At 39.3% G+C, this 21,692-nt stretch overlaps 1 protein-coding gene across 5 annotated transcripts in view; it reads left to right on the top strand.

The window, feature by feature from the left end:
* TACC2 (transforming acidic coiled-coil containing protein 2) overlaps window positions 1-21,692 on the top strand; it is a 302,620-nt gene that overhangs the window by 142,320 nt on the left and 138,608 nt on the right. For all 5 annotated transcript variants that reach the window (XM_078151015.1, XM_020979220.2, XM_020979218.2 and 2 more), the window contains 2 exons: window positions 4,119-4,244; window positions 19,931-20,065. In XM_078151015.1, coding sequence (XP_078007141.1) covers window positions 4,119-4,244; window positions 19,931-20,065 — 261 coding nt within the window. The remainder of the gene's footprint in view (window positions 1-4,118; window positions 4,245-19,930; window positions 20,066-21,692) is intronic.

Below are 21,692 nucleotides of genomic sequence, written 5' to 3'. Positions count from 1 at the left end.
TCCAAGACTCTAAGTTGCAGTGAGGTGTTGGTGTGCATTGGCAAAGAGAATTTCCCCACAGGGAGTTCTCTATACCAGTGAAATCACAGTTTCAGCTCTGCTCTCTGCCAAGAAAATCATGATGGATTTTTTTCAAGTTAACACTTAACAGGCATGAACAGTGGGGCTGAATCTCACCCATTTTTGTAGATTAGTTTGTGACATTCCGGTCTTAATGGGGATTTGGAAAAAAATGTCATTTTATGCTCGACTATGAGGTTTAGAAACTCGCTTTCTGAGATCTTAGTGACTCCAGATTCTCTTTGGAAAAACCCTTGTCGATGAAAGCTTCATTTTGATAACATTCCACCAGCTAGCTGAACCCCTAGGCCGCCTGACTTAGCTTATAAGTGGGCTGCTTGCAGCTGTTTTCCAGCAGCTGATTGTGAAAGCAGGATGGATTTTTTTTGGGGGGTGGAGAAAAAAATACTTCAGTCACGTTAACCTGACAGCCGTCAGCAGAATTTAGCAGATATTTGTAGGAGTAGATTTACTATGGTTCCTTCCTGAATATATTTAGTCAGGTGAGAAATGTTATTATAGTAACACCTCACTTATATGGAGGCCTCAATTGTCTGAGGACCAACTTCAGTGACCATTGATTGAGAACCTACTATGTGCTGAGGGAAAAGCTCCAACTTTTATATAGAGCATTCCATGTCATTTCATTTGATACCAATAGTCCTGTAAGTTGGATTATATTATTTTCTCCATTTTACTGATGAGGAAAGTGAAGTTGACAGAGGTTAATAAGTTTCTTGCTGGTGGTCACACAGCTAATATCTGAGGGCCTGACCTCAGGTCTTCCAGCAGTTTATCCACTAAATCGTGTAGGTGCTACTATGAAATATGTGCTGGCAAAATATTAAACAACCAGATCTCCAAAAATGAGTGGCATGCTTTTAAGTTTAATTTGCATTATTAACATTTTTCTCCATTCCTTTCTTAAGTTTAAACAAGCAGCAAAATAGTAAATCACGCCCTAATTTCTAGTGTTTGCTGATTTCTAGGGTATAAATGCCAACACTGAAAATTTGACAGTTGGCTTTCCAGAGCCATTAGAGTAGGGTTCCAGGCAGTTCCAGTACATTCCTAGTTTGGTCCATGGAGCTTACAATCTAATGGGACACATGGGTGATGGCGGTAAAAACATTATACAAATAACAATTGCAAAAATATGAATGATAAATGCCTAGGAGATGAAAACCAAATGCTTGTTGAGGTACCCCGGGGCAAGAGTTATTACTGACTGGGGGCAAGATGCTGGCTTACCTCCGGAAATAGATGATATTTGTTTTGTGGTTGAATTGAATTAGGAAGCAACAAGCATTTATTCAGGAGTTTATTCTATATTATGTATGGGAGTCAAAGAACCAGCACCTAGTAGTGCTGTGCACTTAGTAGGTATGTAATAAATGGTTCAGTGAATGAGAAAAAAATAAAGCAATCGCTGCCCTCAAGAATGTTATTGTTTTTTGTTTGTTTGTTTTTGTAGGCAATGGGGTTAAGTGACTTGCCCAGGGTCACACAGTAAGTGTCAAGTGTCCGAGGTCAGATTTGAACTCAGGTCCTCCTGACTCTAGGGCCCATGTTCTAGCCACTGCACCACCTAGCTGCCCCTAAGAATGTTATTGTTTAATGTGAGGATAAGGCATATACATAAATAATGGTGTTCCAAGGAAGGAAGGTAGTAACCATGATTAGAGAGATTTACAAAGTGTGCTAACATTCAGAGGAGGGAGAGATCGCATCTGGGTAGGGTGAGAACTGTGCCGAGTTTCAAAATTTGAGCAATATTATTCTGAGTTGTGGCTACAATAATTGCAATATAATAATACCTTGTGTTTACATAATACTTTAAAGTTTGTAAAGGTCTTTACATGCGTTATCCTTTATGATCCTCACAGCCAAGTGAAGTAGGTAACACAATTATCCCCATTTTACAGGTGAAAAAATGGAGGATGAGGAAATTAAGTAACTTGTCCAGGGTCACACAGCAGCTAGTAAGTGTCTCAGGCAGAATTTGAACTCAGGTCTTCTTGAGTCTAAGTCCTGTGCTATGCCCACTACTCCATTTAGCTGCCCATAAAATAGATAGATCCTAAAACTTGTATACTTTATTCTTTTGGAAAGGTCCTTAATCCATCATTCAGAGCTTACTGACTATTAATTTATAAATAATTTTAATAATGGTGCTTAGATTTCTCAGCCCCTAGCAAATTAGAAGCTATAAATTATAAAAGGAAGGGCTGGATAGCAGCAGGAGAGAACAAATGACTTTGAGAGAAGACACAATCAGACAAATATTTTGTAGTCCAGGGCAGGAAGTAATGGTTGTAATGATGGCCGGAGTCACTTCATCTCTTGGCACCTCTGCTTCCCCATTTCCAAAATGAGGGCATTGGAGGAGATGACTTTTATCATCCCTGCCAGCTCAAAATCCATGATTCTGTAGTGAGAAAAGATTAACTCACATTCAGTGTGTGCATCGTTTTAGAAGACAGGGAAGTATGTATTCTTAGAGCAGAATCTTAAAAAAGGATGCCTGTAATGTAGATGTAAGGAGTGCTTTTGCTATTGTTTCATACTGTCACCAAATGTAAAAAAGATTGCCTTTCAAAACTGGATAAAAAATGTTTTAACATTTAACAACAGAATATTCTGTTTATGTGGAAAATTCATCTTAGGTAACCATTGTTCTCCATTGCTGCTGGCTAAAGACAGTGTCGCTAGATTCTCCTCTAGTTTAGAACAAGAAGCCCAAACCTGCTTAGTGTAAAAGTAATGATAATAATTATTATAATAATTATAATATAGAAAGTATGGTAGACTTTGTCCAGGACTTTTGTGGCTTCTATGTGTTTCAATGAACTGGGTACATTGGTTTTTGTTTTTAATTTAAATTTGAACTCAATTTCCATAGTTTTGATCATTCTGATTCAGTATTTCCCAAATTATGATCTAACAGGGAATTACTGGGGTCACTACCTAACTCTTGTTCTCTCCCTCTTATTTGTTCTTAATTTTCCTGAGTTTCTTTGTTTTCTTACAAACTATGGCATTAATGACAACAGCAACACTGTTAATGCTGCCTCAAATTGTAGTGCTTAAAAATAGTTTAGGGTAGCTTAGGTGGCCAATGGATAGAGCACCGGCCCTGAAGTCAGGAGAACTTGAGTTCAAATCTGGTCTCAGATCATACACTTGACACTATCTGTGTGACCCTGGGCAAGTCACTTAACCTCCAATTGCCTTGCCAAAAAAAAAAGAAAAAGAAAAAAGTTATTTAAAGAATTTTCACATTCATTCTCTCTGGGAAAAGATTTTTCATCAGAGGACCTACTTTTGAGTTTTGGCTCGGCTACTTTACACCCTATGTGATTTTAGTCAAGTCCCTTAACTTTTATGTGCTATAAAGTACAGACTTCTGCATTGATGTAAAGGCAAAAGATTCATCCTTTGTCCCAGATGTGGCCCTAGAAAAAAACAATCCCAAGTGGAGTCCAGTAAGCTCTAGTTGGTTATGGTTTGACTTGAGGTCTTTTTAAAAAGCAAGTCACACATACTGGAACTATATTATAGAACAAAATTCATTATGAGGCAAGAAAGTATCGGAATGAATCCAAAGGGACTTCATTACTAACACATTCAAAGAACTTTTGTATCTGTATGGGAGGTTGCTATGTAGACCTTGGAGGACAGGCTTATAACCAATGACCTTTCTTAAATTGGGATAAATAAATAAAAAGAGTATTACTTTTAATTAGTAACAAACATAGTTATCCATTCACAAAAAATAAAAACAAAAACCAAACAAAATCTGAGGGGCAGTTAGGTGGCACAGTGGATAGAGTGCCAGACCTGAAGTCAGGAAGACTCATCTTCTTGAGTTCAAATCCAGCCTCAGACACTTACTACAGTATTACCCTGGCAAGTCTCTTAACCCTATTTGCCTCAGTTTCCTCATCTGTAAAATGTGTTGGAGAAGAAAATGGCAAACTACTGCAGTATCTCTGCCAAGAACAAAATCTGAGTTTTGACTTCTGGTCTCTTCCCTTTTCTTCTCCCTATTTTTCCAGTTCTCCTGCATTAGGTGATGTTATCCATTCGACAACAGCTGTTGATCCGCTAGGGCAGCCTGTAGCTGTTTCTTCTCCCTGTCATGATGTCACAGTCCTGGATACTGCTGAGCTGACTGCATCCAGGTATGGTTAGAGTCCGATTACAAGATTTGAATGATATGTGACCACAGCCCCTTCCTTCTATTCTATCTATACTTTGGCTATGCTGGTTTAAAAGATTGTCATTATTATATATGTGTAGATAGCCTCCCATGTGGTCTGATGTGAGGGGTGCAGGGACAGTCTCCCCACCCAGAAACTTTTTTGACTAGTGCCCAAAACTCCATCATTAAAGATACATTCCATTGTGGTCTTCAGGCTTACATTTACATAATGCTTTATAATTTGACAAAGGGCTTTCCTCCAAACAACTTTGTGTAGGTAGTGTGTGTATTAATATTCTCATTATACAGAAAAAGACACTGAGTGCCTTTACATGACCTATTTAAAGAAGCTAATGACTTTGAAAACTGGGAAATGTGAATTTAACATCAATGACTCGGCTTATCACCATTTCTTAGAGAAGTTTAACTGTTATAAAACAAATCACCATAGTGAGGAAGCCAAAAGAACCCTGAAACTGCCTCAGCCAGCAACATTTGATGTCCTTGCCAAGGAGAGACGTGACAGCCAAAAACAACATCAGTTTGTAATAGAAGCTCATTTGTAGAACATTGTAGAGAATGATGATGGAAGAGGACAAGCAATCATCTCACAAACAGCAATAAGTAATTGAGAAAAAATTAACCTGTAGAAGCTTTGACATAAGACTTAACCAAGGCAGATCATCCTATCTGTTTATAGATAAAATTAGGAGGATAACGGATAGATGTGAAGTGGAACAGACCTTTTAGCATTTTATAGCAGTCTGATCTTATTATCAATAATGGAATAGCCCCCATTGGAATTATGATACCTCTGTACCTGAGGACCTAGATGAGGGAGTTGAAAAGATACGTGAGGAAATGAAGCTGAAAATTGACTGGAAGAGGCTCAAAATATGCAGAAGAAACCTATATTGGAAGCGGCATGATTTGAAAAGCATTCAGGGGCCATTTAAGATATTTCAAAGAAAGAAAGATTCCAAAAGAATAGAAAATGTTACATATGCATTGTGCTTGAAAAAAAAAGGGAGGTGATGGAGTTGAAATTGGAACCTCTGACCCACATGCCTACTTTGTTAATGCTGGAAATCTTTTTGAGAATAATTTATCAGAGTTATCCTCAACGGAAAGATTTTATTTAATTATTTATTTTTAAGCTTAGTCAATGTCAACAAGATAAGTAATCAATATATGAAAAAAGAGTAAAACCCTATCTTCAGAATTTGACAAAGCAGAACTTTTTTTATTTGGCTACCCTTCCTTGCTGGATTTTTAAAAAGGGTTTGGAGTAAACAGCTCTTTTAAGGCTATTTCCATGGTTTCTTTCATATCTCATAAATGCTGGGATACAAAGACAAAAACAAAAAAAAATTGGTCTGCCCTGAAGGAGCTTGCATTCATTTGGGGGATACAACATTTGAGTAGGTAAATAAAAATACAACTTGAAGAGGAAGAGCATAATAGAACAAAGGGAATCAGGAAGGATTTTGTGTAGGAGGTAGTACTTGAATTTCACATGGAAGGAGGTCAAGGGTTGTAAGAAGTAAAGGTGAAGAGAGAGTACATTCTGAGCATGGGAGACAGCCTATATAGAATTATGGAGAATGCTGATTTCTGTCAACAACAAGGAGGCCAGCTTGGCTCCATCATAGAATACATGAAGGGGGAGTAGTTTAGAGTAGTAAGGCTGGAATGGTAGACTGGAACCACATTGTAAAAGGCTTTCAGTGACTGTCTAGGGCAGATTGTATTTTATCTTTGAGACAGTAGGAAGATATTGAAACTATCAAGAGAATGGCATGGTCAGACCTATGCTTTTAGAAGATTATTTTGGCAGCTGTGTGGAAAATGGGCTGGAGAGGTGAGAGACTGTAATCTGGGCAACCAGTTGTGAGGTTGTTGCCATAGTCCAGGTAAGAAGTGATGTGGTCCTGAACTACAGTAATGACTCATGAGTGAAGAGAAGGGAACATATGTGAGAGATTTTATGGCTATAGAATCAATAGGCAACTGATTTCACTTGGTGGAGTGGGTGTGGGAGTTGGGAGTGAGGAAGAAGGAAGAGTTAAAATTACTCCAAAGACAAAAATCTATGTGACCAGGAGGCTGCTGATACTCCCAAGAGAAATAGGGAAACTTAAAGGAAATATTAGCTTATTTGGGGGGAAGATAATAAGTTCTGCTTTCAACATACTGAATTTGAGATGCCTACAGACTCTCTTAGGTTATCCAACAGACAGTTGGTGATGTGGGATTAGAGTGCAGAGGGAGATTAGGGCTGAGGACATAAATTTAGAAATCTTGCCAAAGAAATTTTCCAGTATCTTGGAGAATGTCATGTGCAGAGCAATAAATGAACATGTAGGGAACTCTCCATGTGGAAACTTCCTCCACTGATTGAGAATGGTAACCCCATTGTCACATAGCTTTAGAGAACTGTCCTCAACACGATGACTTGTCTGTGGTCACAGAATAAGTATAGGTCAATGTCAGGGCTTGAACTGACTCCCAGGCCAGGCTTCTATCTGTTTTGCCACACTGCCTCTTTAAAAGAAACACTAATTAAGAAATGAAATTTTCACCAAGTAAAGAACTAGGAATCCTTAGGTGGAAGGTGATCCCACCCCTGTAATTACTGAGGCCTCCATTTCTTTGTTCCAGTTGCCACGCCCCAGCATCTCAGGAATGCTGCCCACTGTTTGTCCTGCTGGTCAGACAGATGGCATGAACTCTCTTTTGATGAGGCGTGATTTCTGGAATGGGATTTCCTTATCATTAAAGTGGTCCAGCTCTCCTTTATTTGTCCACTGGCCAATCCTTAATAAAGCCTCAGACAAGGTTAGGTTGGTGAATGGCTTGTAAATAATTACTTAAGGAACATAGGCAGGGCCGTGCTGTTATGGCTTCTTAAGGTTTCTATAACTCAGCAAGTATAGGTCAGGAGGAACTTTTAAAAACTGGGCTCTTGTTGGGCTAGTGAGGACAGGAAGTTTCACACAGAGCTTATGAGTAGCTAGCAAGAATAGGGAGACACACACACACACACACACACACACACACACACACACACACAGATATAATGTTTGGGTTGGGATATAGTCCCCAGAGGATAGAGCTAAGGAACAGCAGGTACAACTTGCAAAGGGACAAATCTGAGCCTAAGGGGAAACTTACTTATTTTCAATTACATCAGCACTAAAATGGAACGGGCTGCCTCCGGACCCACTCTGGTGGGTGGGTGTTCAAGCTAAGTCTGGAAGACCTCTTGTTGGGCTGATAGTAGAAGAGATTCCTTTTCAGGTGGGTTTGACTGACTGCTGAGGTCCTTTCCAGCTCTGCCATTCTGTGATTAGAATGACGGAGCTAGGAGAGACTTCTGCAATCATCTCCCATTTTAGAGAGAGAAACTGGGGCTCAGAGAAAAGTGGGTTTTCTTGCCTCCTACAGTTATCTATTAATAAGCAAGTTTATTTCCTCATGTCATGCTGAATATAAAACATTCAAAGAAGAAAAGTTTTTAAGTGGGAAAGAAGTTGTTCAAAGAGTAAAACAATGACCAAAAATGACTAAAATTTGTTTAAGATGCAAATGACAAAGTATTGACTTGGTTTTAAGACTTATTTGTTTCATTTTCCAGTCAAAGAAATGGGAGTAATAAGATGATTTATTTTTAATAATAATAATATCTGTGGTGGCAAAGAATTGGAAATTGAAGGGATGCCTATCAATTGAGGAATGGCTGAACAAGTTATAGTATGTATTTGTGATAGAATTGTTATTGTTGAGTTGTGTTAGACTCTTCATGACCCCTTGAGCAAAGTCCATGGGGTTTTCTTTTCTTTCTTTTTTTTTTTAGTTAGGCAGTGGGGTTAAGTGACTTGCCCAGGGTCACACAGCTAGTAAGTGTTATGTGTCTGAGGCCAGATTTGAACTCAGGTCCTCCTGACTCCAGGGGCAGTGCTGTATCCACTGCGCCACCTAACTGCCCCCCTTTTTTTATGGGGTTTTCTTGGCAAAGATACTAGAGTAAGTCTGTCATTTCCTTCTCCATTGTGTCTCCATTTTACAGATGAGGAACTGAGGCAAATAGAGGTTAAGTGACTTGCCCAGGGTCATACAGCTGGGGAGTGTTTGAGGCTGCATTTGAACTCAGATCTTCCTGACTCTAGGCCCAGTTCCCTATCTACTACACCACCTAGCTGCCCCGAGGCCTTGTGATGGAATAATTATTGTGCTATAAGAAATAAGAAGCAGGAAGCTTTCAGAAAAAAACCTGGGAAGAATTATGATCCAATGTAGAGTGAAGTGAACAGAACCAGGAGAACATTCATTGTATACAGTAACAGCAATATTGTACAATGATTAACTGTGAATGACTTAACTATTCTCAGTAATGGAATGATCCAAGACAATTCTTAATAACTTATGAAAAATGCTGTCCACCTCCAGAGAAAGAACTGATGGCATCTGAAGGCAGATCGAAGCATACTGTTTTGCTTTCTTTGTTTGGCTAGCTTTTTTTGGTCTGTGTTTTCTTTTGCAACATGACTATGTTTTACATGACTACACATGTATAATCTATCTCAAATTTCTTACCTTCTTAAGGAACGGGGAGAGAAGGGAGGGAGAGAATTTGGGACTCAATTTGTTAAAAAAAATTTGAATTTTTTACATGTAATGAGAAAAAATAAAATAAGAAAATTTAATAATAATAACAATAATAATAATAATAGCTACCATTTATATAATATGAGGTTTATAAAGCACTTTACCGCTAGAAAGAATAGATTGTGTAATTGAGGTGGGAGGGAGAAGGGTAACTAATGGAGAGAAAGAAACTTGTTGGGGGGGAGTGTTTGAACAAAGTCTGAATGATTTATGTCTTCTAGCATCATTTAATATTTACTTCACTTTGTTGGAAACTTATGGAAAAGCAATTCTGATTAGAATTGTTTTGGGTTTAAAAATGATTAGATAGAGACCTATTTTAAAATTTTGGAACCACCCAAATGGCAGAGATTTTTTTTAAAAAAAATATGGAAGTTCTGTCTTGAAGGAACAAAAAAGCTACTATTGTTTCTTCTCTCAACACCCACCCCCTTCTCTCTGTCTCTCTCTGTGTCACTCATTTTTCCTTGTTGCAGAACGGGGAATGGGAGGGCTTTGTGCCCCCTTTTCTCCCTCCTCCCCTCAAGAATTGTTTTTACTGAATATGGAAGATAACTTTTGACTCTCCCATAAAAATCAGATCTCAAATAAGATCAAACAAGTTTTGATGAATTTCCTTCTTTGTTATTGAAGAGCTGATCAGAGTATCAAAGACAGTATTCCTTCACAGGGAAAATCAGACCATATCGCTTTAAGGTAGCTACACAGCTAACTTTACCTTTAGAATGTGGTATACCCCACCCGGCCTAGCTCTCAGTCTCGGGAGGATTCTGAGACTATCTTACTTCATGATCTTCTACATTAAATCCTTGGAACCCCAATTTACTTTTATCTCCTTCATTTCCATGCAGTTAAATGATCATTCCCTGTTTGCCATCCCACACCCTCCTCCAGTTCCCTTTAAAAGCTAACAAATTTTGGCAAATGTGACTATGTATACACACATGTACTCTCTCTTATCTATATGTGTGTGTGTTTATATGTATATTTTAATAAATGTTGTAGGCATGCACAGGATTATAAGCTCCTTGAGGGTAGGAACTGTCTTTTGCCTCTTTTTATATCCCCAGTGCTTAGCACGGTGCCTGCCACAGAGTAGACACTTCATGTTTATTGATTGATTGGTGTAAACATATATACATGGATATGTATATTCATGTCTATGTGTATATATATAAATATATGCATGTACATACATATAAATGAATAGAATAAATGTCTGTTGATTGATCTTCTGGTCTGAAGGTGGGATCTCTGGCTTACAACAAAGTAGCTGGGGCCAGCTGTTACACTGTCAAAGCTTTGCCAAAAAAGCACATATAAATTGAGCAGGTTGTGGGATTTAAATCAGTATTTAAACTCTGGGAAAGACATCAAAGCTTTCAGAAGTCATTGCTCTGAGAAGTGGGACTGCTTTCTGCCTTCTTCTTGGTTTACGCATCAGCACCAAGTCACTTTGATTACTCTGTTTTTCTGTGTCTTGATGTGGTTTTAGGCTCTGTTTGCCACACACATGAGATCACATACACATTGTAAGTTAACTTTGCCGTAAGAATTCTCCAAGAATCTGTTTGAGAAGTGCAAGGAATTCCTTGTGTGGAAACTCTCTCCCTTCCCCAACATAGATGTCAACAGATTTTTGAGTCAGTAGATAAACCCTAGGGAGTTGCTTAAGGTACTTGGAAGTCATAGGGGCAAAGATTTATAGCTCCATGGGAGCTTTGAGGTCACCAGCACCAACTTGTTTTACAGATGAGAAAACGAGTCCCAGGGAGGTTGTGACTTGACCATAGCCACATGGCTAGTTAGAGACAAGATTTGAAATCAGATCTTGATGTCAGCCCTGAGACTCTGTCCACCACTCTAGGGTGCCTGCTACTTTTAAGAAAATGGAATATTAGAATTAGACTTTACAAAACAGGTAAATTAGGTGATGATTTACTTTACAAAAGGAATCACCACAGGTTTTCTTTAGCTAGTTTGTTTGGTGTGGCACCTTTTAAAATTAATTTTGTTTGACCAAAAATAATTGATTTGTTGTTTCCCAGAATTTAGCATGGATAGATTGAGGTTCACTTGTATATTTGTGCAGAACACTAGAATCTTGATTATCCTGCCCACGCTTCATTGATTTATACTTAGATTCAGAGATTTTTAGAGCTAGAAAAATCCTTGGAGAGCATCTGTTTAACTGTTCATACTGGGCTTCATACTGTTTCTATTTTGCTCTGTAATTGTTCTTTCTGAATGCTCTTTGTATATTGATTTCCCCTCCCCAAATAGATGAGAAATTCCTGGATATCAAGGACTCTACACTTGATTTTTTGTTTCCCTGGATAGTCTTTAGTATAGGGCTTTGTGCTCAATAAGAGCACAGCAAATAAGTGACAGCATGTGTTTAGGAGGAGGTGAGGAGAGAAACAGTGGATGATCCCATAGTCATTTAGGTATTGGAATCTTCTGGGATTTTTTTTTTCATTCTTTTGGGAGTAGTGTTTTCCTTTCTCATTATATTTGAATGAAGCTACATTTAAAATTATTTTCCCTATTGGGGCGAGTGGGGAGGGGGGAGGGGATATAGCCCAGGAAGGTTCTGGATGGGAAGTAGGAATTAGGAAGCCAGCTTAGAATGAAAAATTATTGGGGATAACCCACCAGCAAATATTTGAGAGCGTTGACCACATATCATATGTAATTTACTCATGCATACACTAGCACTTGTATGTGTACAGCTGTGTGTTCTGCTAATGATGGGAGTTAGCTAGCTTTACTTTTAAAAAGTTTCATAGCACAGCATTTGGTCCAATTTATCACCATCTCAGCATACGTTCTAATTTCCAACTCAGAGCCTTTCAAAGGCAGCTTTTCTGAGTGCAGGCTGCTCTGAGATTGCAGATCTCTCTGGAGAGTTTAATTAAAGTCTAAATCCTCCTTGGACCACTTGCCCAGAGCTTGTCCTTGGTAGGCCTAAAGTTCCTCAAACCTTCAGTTTCAAAGCATTCTTTTTTTCTTGCAACATACATTCTCATACTCATTTGAGCTGAGTTTTGGCTCTAATGATTTTGTGATCAGGTATACTTGGAAAGAAAAAAAAAGGCATCGTCTGAGGAAAGCCCATTATGCTAAATATCTTCCAGATGGTGATGTGAAACAGGAGATAAGGCACTGTCACTCCAGCTGTCCCATAAAGGAATTATGTATTATTAGGTTTCCACCTCTGGGGCAGTTATCTCCCCCTGTGGTGATAGCCTAATACTCACCCCTTCGGTCAGTTTGGTGTTTGTCCTTGGAGAGAGGCTTGGTTTGGCAACTCTAGCCAATCTCTGAAATGAAATTAGCGAATCAGTTCACTGCCAAGAAATACTCAAAAGCCTTTGTACAGAGAACAAAAGAACCCCATTTGTTGACAGTATATCACTACAGTTGGACGTGTGTTGTTCTCAAACAGAACCCAAACAATTGCTAGGAAAACTTTCTTTTAAAATTTACTCACCTACTCCAGAGGTTACATGTGTAACTGGACTGTGGCTTAATGACTACCAACACTGCAAGAATTCTCTCTCTCTCTCTCTTTGTGTCTCTGTCTTTCTCTCTGTGTCTCTGTCTTTCTTTCTGTGTCTCTGTCTGTCTGTCTGTCTCTCTCTCTCTCTTTGTGTCTCTGTCTCTCTCTCTTTCTCCCCACTCTCTTTCTTTCCTTCTCTCTCCCTCTCTTTCCTCCCTCCTCTTCTCTCTTTCCATTTCCCTTCTCCTCTCTCTCTCATCTCTTTCTTCTCTTTCTTACCTTTTTTTCTTTGAGTTCTTTCCATAAGATTCTAAATGGGTTTTTTTAAAAGTTCAAATCCAAACATACAACCACCCACCTGAATGCAATTTCTTTGCCATTCCATATATGAAATAGGTTATATCAATAAAACTGGTAAACCTTTTTCTTCAATCAATTATTTAGAATCCTAGAATGTCAGAAATAAAAGGGACCTTAGATATCTCTTCTAACTCATTCATTTTACAGAGACAGAAACTGAGGCCCTGAGAAAGGAAGTGAGTTACCCAAAGATATACAACTATTTTGCAACTCTATTAAAATACTGGGATTTTCCGCTTTCATTCTTATTTTTTTTTTAGATTTTAGGAAGTAGCATAATCACTCCTGTGAATGAGTCAATCATCCCGAAGAGGTGATGCTGTCTCCTGAAAATTCCAATAGCCCTTCCTGCAACTGAGCTTTGCATGAGAGCCAATAGATCATTGTAAACTTCCTTAGCCTGGAGATGTTAAGACAATCAAAGAGTTGTACATTTTTTTGCTCCAAATTTTTTTATGTATAAGGATATGCACATGTCAATAGCTGTCTATCTTTCTATCTGTCTATCTCTGTCTGCATATATATACAAATATACATGTACTCCCATCACTGATACTTTAGTAAATCTAGATAGCTACACAGGGAAGAATGAACTGTACAGAAAAGGAAAAGGAAGCCTTACTCACAATCCTGAAGGCAAATGAGGCTGCAAGATAGGATCGCAAAGACACTATTCCCTTTTTAGGCTTATGAAATGGCACCAGCCTAAGGCAGAGTTAGGAAGTCAGCATATTTCTCTGATGTGCCTAAGCCTGGCTTTGCCTGGCTTCTTTCTTTCTTTTCTTTTACTTCTTCCTCTTTCTCTTCTCTAAACATTTATTGAGAGCCTCCCATGTGAAAGTTATTATGCGTTCTGCTGTGAGAGATAGGGAGATGGAAAAAATATATATGTAAGTATATGTGTGTATATATGCTTATATACACACATGTATACATATACACATATATATACATATAGATATATGTAGCTATACATATGCACATATATACATATAGATAGATACGTATTTGCATATGCTTTACCAGGTGAGACAAGACACACAAAGGTAATTAACAATAGAAGACAAATGTATAACTAACAAGTGAGAAGTACATGTAGTATGTCTCGACAGTGGTGCGGTGGTTAGAACATTGGATTTGGAGTTAGGGAGACCTAAGTTCAAATATAGCCTCAGGCACTTAATAGCTATATGACCCTGGACAATTCACTTAATATCTACATGTCTCTGTTTTATCATCTGTAAAATGGGACTAACACCTGCCTCCCAGGGTTTTTTGTAAGAGTAAAATGAGATGGTGTTTGTAAAGTGCTTTACAAACCTTAAAGTGCTATATAAATATTACCTGCTATTATTATTAGAATATTTCAGAGGACGCGAGATGGCTCACTCTAAACTAGGGCTGCTTGGGAAGGATTCACATAGCAGGTTGAGTTAATCTTTGAAAGGCCAGTAGGGTGATGTGGCTATGAAAAAATAGCTTCTCCTTGTCTATCTTGTGCTAGATACAATTCCTGAGCCTTTCCCTTCATATCCAAACTTCCCTTCAAAATCCAAAGTTGCTTTTCAGCAAGGATTCAATATTAGTCATTTGTATCTTAGGGATAATTTAAGCCAATGGTTGATTTTTTTGCAGAGTATAAACATTTACAATTCTTTCTCTCATTAGAGAATGAACCCTTTTCCCACTGTTGAAGAAATTTCAGAAATCAAACAAACTGGAGAGCTAGGTTTTGGGCAAAATGGTGCGGAGCTTTTCCCTGACCCTTTGAAACCATATCCAAGTACTTATATTTTCCTAGGGCCTGGCCTACTGAAATGTGCACATTTTAAAATGAATACACTGAACAGGGATAAGCATCACTAGTTTGTGGGTCCTAATTAGTTTTGCACAGCTTGGACATTTTAAATAATAGATTTCTGTGTTCTGGTTGTCCATGCTCATTCTTTCTTGATGACTCCAGTTCTAGAACTTTCTCCCAGGCTTCCTCTTAGGAGTTTCCATTAAGTATTCTTCAGCCTTAGAGATGGGGTAGGGTGGGGTAGAATCTATAGTAAACTCTAGCATTGGCCCCTGTGGCCCTTGGAGTCTCACTTTTAAAAGCCTGCATGTCTCTAGGGGAGAGGCCCTTTGTCTGATGACTAGAAGATCAATCCAGATAAGCCCTAGCTAATAGCTAATAGCTAGCATTTATATAGCACTTAATGGCAGCTAGGTGGCTCAGTGGATAGTAGCTAGAGGCACTTATTGTGTGCCAGGCACTATGCTAAACCGTTTTATAATTATCATCTCATTTGAGCTTCACAACAACCCTGGGAGGTAGGTGCTATTATTATCCCCATTTTACAAATAAAGAAACTGAGGCAAACAAGGGTTAAGTGACTTGCCTGGGGTCACATAGCTAGCAAATGTCTGAGGCACCAGCCATGTTGGAAGGGGACTTGACAAGATACCTTGGAACCATGGGTCACCTGGGGTTTATTTTATTTTATTTTTTGGTGAGGCAATTGGAGTTAAGTGACTTGCCCAGAGTCACACAGCTAGTTAAGTGTTATGTGTCTGAGGCCGGTTTTGAACTCAGGTCCTCCTGACTCCAGGGCCGGTGCCCTATCCACTATGCCACCTAGCTGCCTGGGTCACCTGGGGTTTAATCGATTCCTGCTAAGCATCTACAGTACCAGTTGACCAGGGTTGGTATATGAGTGACATAATCAGGTCACTGAAGACAAGTTGGACCACATTTAAGTCATTCTTATTTCCTCCTTACTGGTTAGAAGCTGCTGTGGTCAGGGGCATTTGCTGAGTCTATGGGTGTTTGAAACATCGGCTAAGAACACATGAAGATCACATTACCCTTACCTTGGAGGATCTAATAATATAGTGGGGGATAGAAGAGTTTCACATATTAAACACCTAGAAAACAATATCAGTCTGGGCTATTTTTCTCTTGGCAGGTATCTCCCTATTTTTGGGGGGTGTGTGTGTGGTTGTGTTTTGTTAAATTTACTTTTTTGAGGTTTGGTTATACCCTGGTGTGTTGAGTCACTTTGCTTTTCTATAGCTTATTGAACCTGACAATTAGACTGGGGGAAGAAGGAGATGGATGGGTGGGTGGTAGGGAGGAGAGAAGAAAGGGGATTTACTGTTCTTAATTGTTGAGAGATTCTAGGACTCGCTGAGTTAGTGCAATGTAGATCAGAGCTGGAAGGGTGTGGCTGTGAAGAATTCCATGGATAACAAGATGGCAGGATCCAGAGAGAGCAGTGAGGCCAGGATGCCCTTTGGGAGACTTCAGTGACTCATCCAGGACTCACAGCATCTCCTAGGGTAGAAAGCCTAGCAGAGGAGAGAACAAGAGTGAAGAATTCAAAGTAACGTGTTATAAACTCCACTTGGTGGAAGATTTTACGTTTGTTACTTGGTAGCCAGTGGATTTATATCCATTACTTGGCTGCTGTGGACTTCTTTCCCCCCCTTAACGTCTGAGCCTTCAGAGCCTTTACCACCACAGATACTTTGTCAGGTTGTCTTTAGTGGAGCTACCTATGGGTTAATCAGTATTTCCTTTGCCTCATGCATTTCCCCCTAGTGTTTACTTGTCTTTTTATCTTGATATTAATGTGGATTTTCTCTCTTGACCTGTCACTGCTTTCTAAGATGGAATCGGGTCTTTTACTTTGATGCAGTGCACCTTTAACTGAAGGAGGAAACACAGCAAAATTGGAATTCTTAAGAGCCTTAGCTAATGGAATCAGACCTTATTTATTCAGAAGGACAGTTGGGGCAAAGGGGGGCCAGGGAGATAAGTTCCATCTGAATCAGCAAGGCACTAGAATGATACATTGCTCTTAAAAGCATGGCATTTGTTACTTTTAAATGTGTGCAATGACAGAAACCAGGTTTCTAGCTTTAATCTCTAGAGGCCAACAATAAGGGGCCATCTCCAGTAGTCCTGATCTATATCTCACCACTGGTTGGGAGGAGAAAGTGAGGCTGATGACTTCGCTCATTTCTACCTCACTTAAATCCAATTCATATGCAAATCATGGCATCATCTTCCTGATGTCATTGGTCCTCTTCAAGAACTAAGGACAAAACAACACTTGTTGAAAAAATAAGTGAAAATAGCTTATAATTACTAAATTCATTAGATTAATATGCCAAAGGTTAGTGATTTTATCAGTTTGTGCTTAGGGACTTTAATATTGGAGGCAGATCACAACCTTTCTTTAACTTAGGAGATAAATCCTAGAGGTTGGCCTAAAGCACTAAAAGGTTAAGTGACAGTCCAGAGTCAAATAGTAGTGTCACAAGTGGGATTGGAACTTAAGTCTTTCTGATTCCAAGTTCAATATTCTATTTACTAATTCATCTTTTCTGCTCCCAGTTTATCTGTTATTTGTACGTACTTCTAAAGCAATTCTTCTAGTTTAACCCCTCCATTCCCATATTAGCTATTTTATTAACTTTTTACATAACTTTTCCACCCTCCAAGGTAGAGGCTAGCCTACCCAACTTCCAAATGTTTACAAAAGCCAAATATGTGAGGTTTGGTGGGTGTGGAGGTACCCCAGACCTGTGCTATCATTGGAAGTAGAGAGCTCTTGGTGAGTTTTCTCTGCCAACACAGAGTGTGGCACCTTCTCCATAAATTAAAGTTTTTGAAAGATGCCGGGGTTATGAGGTTCAGGGGATGAAAAATTAAGTGACTAACCCAGGGTAACAGAGCCAGCCTGCATTGGAGGTAGTAGTTGAACCAAGGACTTCCTGTTTCTAAGGCCAGCCCTCTGTGTATTGTAACAAACCCCCTCTGGGGTCTGATTTATTCATGCTTTATTTTATTCCAAACACACTTTATACAGTTTATCTTCATGAGTTTTCAAAAGTATTTTTGTTTAAGGAAATATCCCCATTCCCTCCAGCTGCCCTGTTTTCAGGGTGTAAACTATGGTCTCTAGCTCCTACTATGAATTTTTTTTTCTGGTGTTCTGCAAGTCAACAGACATTTATTAAGCACCTCCTATGTACTAAACCCTGTGCTAAGTGCTGTGCCATGTTGGAAAGAGCCTGGGACTGGGAACCAGGAAAGCTTGGATATAGATTTTTACCAACTAGCTCTGTGGCCTTAAGGAAAAACGTTTAATCTTAGCATCTTGTAGCAGCTGGGAGGGACCTTGAAGATTACATAGTTTCAACTTCATATTGCTGATAAGAAAATCCCTAAAGACTACATAATTGGTAAGTTTCTGGGCCTCAGTTTCTTATCTGTAAAATAACAAGGTTGTAATCAATTGAGCCCTGCAAAGTCGTGTGTGCTTCTTTGTTTATGTTGGTCCTTATAGACTAGTCTAACAGGGGGATCTTTAAATCCTAGAAAGTTAACACAGGCTAATTTTTGAAAGAATGTAAGTAAGCAAAATATTCTTTAAATATAAATGTTGCCACCTTCACTATTTTGCTGTTTGGAAACAACCAGCAGGTGTAGAAACTTAGGAAAAGGCAGAGGAATTCCTTTCAGAATGGCTGTGAAATCTTGATTGCTGGGGCTTTTTGGGTGGTGACCTAGGAGCTGGGCTGGCTTCAGAGACCTCAGCTGCTGAGTCATATCATTGTAGCCCCATGGCCCCACTGTACAGCCTGCAGCTTCTCCTGCTCCTTTTCCTCTCTCTCAGCTCGTTTGGACAGCTGGAGTGAGGTTCAGAAAGCAAATTCCTTCCTGGCCCACTCAGCTTCAAACTATTCATGGTTTTGTATCTACAGACATAGTATTCTTGTTTTTGCTGAATTGGGGAAATTAAAACTGATTTTGAGCTGCAAAACAGGGCTTTTGCTCTTCTGGCTTTTGAGGGCAGGTTTCCGTGTTGCTGCATCATATGTTATTCCTCACTCCTCCCCCCATCCAGCTAAACCAAAAGCCTTTCCAGAAAACTTCTCGTGGCTGAGAAGTCCTTTCTGATTGCTACCTGAACACTTAGCAGTTACCATGTCTTTCCAGTAGAGGGCACTCTTTCATTAAAACATTCTCTTACCATCACTACTAAGTATCCGCAAAGACATCATTTCCATTCTCTGTGCTTTGTAGTAATTCTTTCAGAGAAAGAGACAGCTGTCCTAGGAGTGTATCAGTGTACTTCATTTCCTGTCCCATGACCTAGCCTTTTCTAGGAGACGCCTTGAGGTATCATCTTCTTTCCAAATTTCCCATAGCTCCTTTTCCTGGACCTTTCCATGGTGCTCATGCATTGAATCTGAGAGTTGCAAGGGTTGGTAGAGTCCATCCAGTCTGGTTTCTACCTGTATTCAGAACTCGAATCCCCTTTATAGCATCCGAGATGAATGGTCATCTAGCCTTTGAATGAAAATCTTCAGTAAGAGGTATTCACAACCTCCTGGAGCCACTTTGGAAAGCTCTGATTTCTCTGTCTCTTGTATTGTGGTTGGCTTTTTTTTTTAATGTTTCTTCCCCTTCCCCTCCCTTAGACTGTAAGATCCTTGAGAATTAAATTGTATTTTATCCTCAGAAATGAGCATAGTGCCTCAGCTCTAATAGGAGCCTAATAAATGTTAAATTGAATTGAATTCATAGTTTGTATGGTTCTTATTTCACTACATAGACTATTGAATTGTACTTAAATAATACTAATAAATGAATTCTCTTGAATACCTGAAATGCTGAAGTGAAAAAAATGTCAAGTTAGGTTTTGGTTTATTATAACAAGAGAGAGAATTCACTGTAGTAGCAGCTTGACACTGGTTCATAGGATCATAGATTTATGTCTAGAAGGAATCTTAGAGGTCATCAATTTCATGTCCCCCATTTTAAAAATAAGAAAACTGAGGTACAGGAGAGTTAAGTGACTTGACCAGGTTTACACAGCTAGTGACTGAGGCAGAATTTAAACTCAGTTCTTTATGACTCCCAAGTCCAGTGCTTTATCTACCACACCATCTAGTTGTGTCTGAAGTTGAATTTTCTACTGCTCAAAAATAAGATTTCCAGGGAAAAGCATAGCAATACTGGTTCTTTAAATAGTCCTTCCTGGGGAGAGCAAGGGTATAGTTTGGTAAAGTTTTGTGAATATGGCCACTAGGGAACAAGGCTTCCATTCAAAATAATTCTTCTGTTGTTTATATAGGACCTCCAGGGCAAAAGCAACCTGTGAGAACATTGTTCCTGCATCCTCTGAGGACTTACATTTGGCTCCCACCCCAGCCAATGATGCAGAATTATCAGCTTCTCAAAGCCAACATCTGAAGAAGGATTTGAAAAGGTACTTTGCCAAGTGTGTCTTGGGAGTGGGCCTTTCAGCAGAACCTCACAGAACTGAGGATGAAAAGAGGCTAAAGCAGAAATTGTGTTTTCCTTTTTACCAAATCAAGGCACATCTCTGTGACCCTGGGCAGCAGGCACTAGGTTTTCTGGATGTGATGCTTATTGTGGTAAATACAGTCCCAGGCTTCATCTGTTTTGGCTCAGAATGTGTGATAATTGGGCTTTGCTCTGAGTCTCATTTTCATAAGAAGTACAAATGAGTAGTAGAAAGATGAATAAAACCCACTATTTACATGCAAATAATTGATCATTTATTCCATTTTAATCTTGGAGTCAGATTTCATCTTCCTATTACATCTCTCAGGATGCCTTGTATATATTTGACACTCAACAAAATATTTCTTGAAATGAATAGAATAAGATAATCATGAATCATTCTTTGTATGCTTCAAAGCAGGGTACCAAAAGGAGCTTTTCTGGGAAATTCTTTATTAGCCTAGTTTCAAGTTCAACTTTAAATGAATGTTTATTGAGTGCCCACTATGTAAATAACATCAAGCTAGGTGTGAGTGGTTGCAGAGAATTCCCAGTCCTTGTTCCTAAGGAGATTATAATCTAGCTGGGGATAGACACATGAAAGAGAAATTAACAGTACAGGTACAGAAATATGGGAGGTGTCACAAGGCAGCATTTGGTAAGTGTCCCATGAATGGTACAGAAAATGAATACTCTAGATAGTTAGAGGAGGTCATTGTGGGATGGCCTTTGTGGAGGCAATGGGACTTGAGTGAGGCCTTGAAGGATGATGAGTAAGGTTTACATGAGTGGAGGATGTTTCAGATGGGGAAAAGCAAGGTGAGCAAAGGTCCTGATGCAGGAATGTGGACAGAGTGTTGTAGAAAAATTAATAGCCTAGCTTACTTTGTGTATGATTCATCAGGATTATGTATTAATTGAACAGATATTGGCTACCTATAAGCTATAGTTGATATTATTCACCAATTCAGTTACCCTGACTTAATGAGCTTTCAGTACATAGCTCTCGGAATATAGTGATGCACCAGGAGAGGACGGTTTATCTCTTTGCTCAAGGATTAGACTTGTTTTTGTCTAATTTGAGAGGACAGGATGAGAAACCATGGGTTGAAATGGCAGAAGCAGAACTCAACTCCTAACAATTAGAGCTCTCCAAAAGTGGAATGGGACCTCTTAGAAGGCAGCAAGTTCCCTATCACTTGAACTCTTTGAGGGTAGCCTGGATGATCACTTGTTAGGCACTTCATAGAAGGGATTTCTGGTCAAGTATGGACTATAGCTGGGTGCCCCTCCAACTCTATTTTTGAGGCTCCTGGGCTGTGATCCCCCTTCTTTTTGTAGGTGGATTGGGTCCAAAATATATTTCTTATGCAAAGCTCAGCATTGAAGCTTGAGAATGCAGAAACCCCTTAAACGAGGTAATCTATGTAAAGTTCGTTGTAAATATAAAGTTGCATATCAGTGAAAGGTATTTTGGCAAAAATGTCAAAGAGGCAATCAAAGATAGGCCATGGGTTCCTCCCCGGGAAGGTCATGCCCTCCCTTCCCTCCCCCACCCGACCCCCCCAACTTGTGGGAAAAAAATAAAG

The sequence above is a fragment of the Phascolarctos cinereus genome, unplaced genomic scaffold, assembly GCF_003287225.1.
Source record: "Phascolarctos cinereus isolate Bilbo 61053 unplaced genomic scaffold, phaCin_HiC Scaffold_3;HRSCAF=262, whole genome shotgun sequence".
In the NCBI taxonomy this organism is placed as follows: domain Eukaryota; kingdom Metazoa; phylum Chordata; class Mammalia; order Diprotodontia; family Phascolarctidae; genus Phascolarctos; species Phascolarctos cinereus.
Note: the sequence above shows the minus strand (reverse complement) of the source record. Positions and strands in the feature narration are given on the sequence as shown.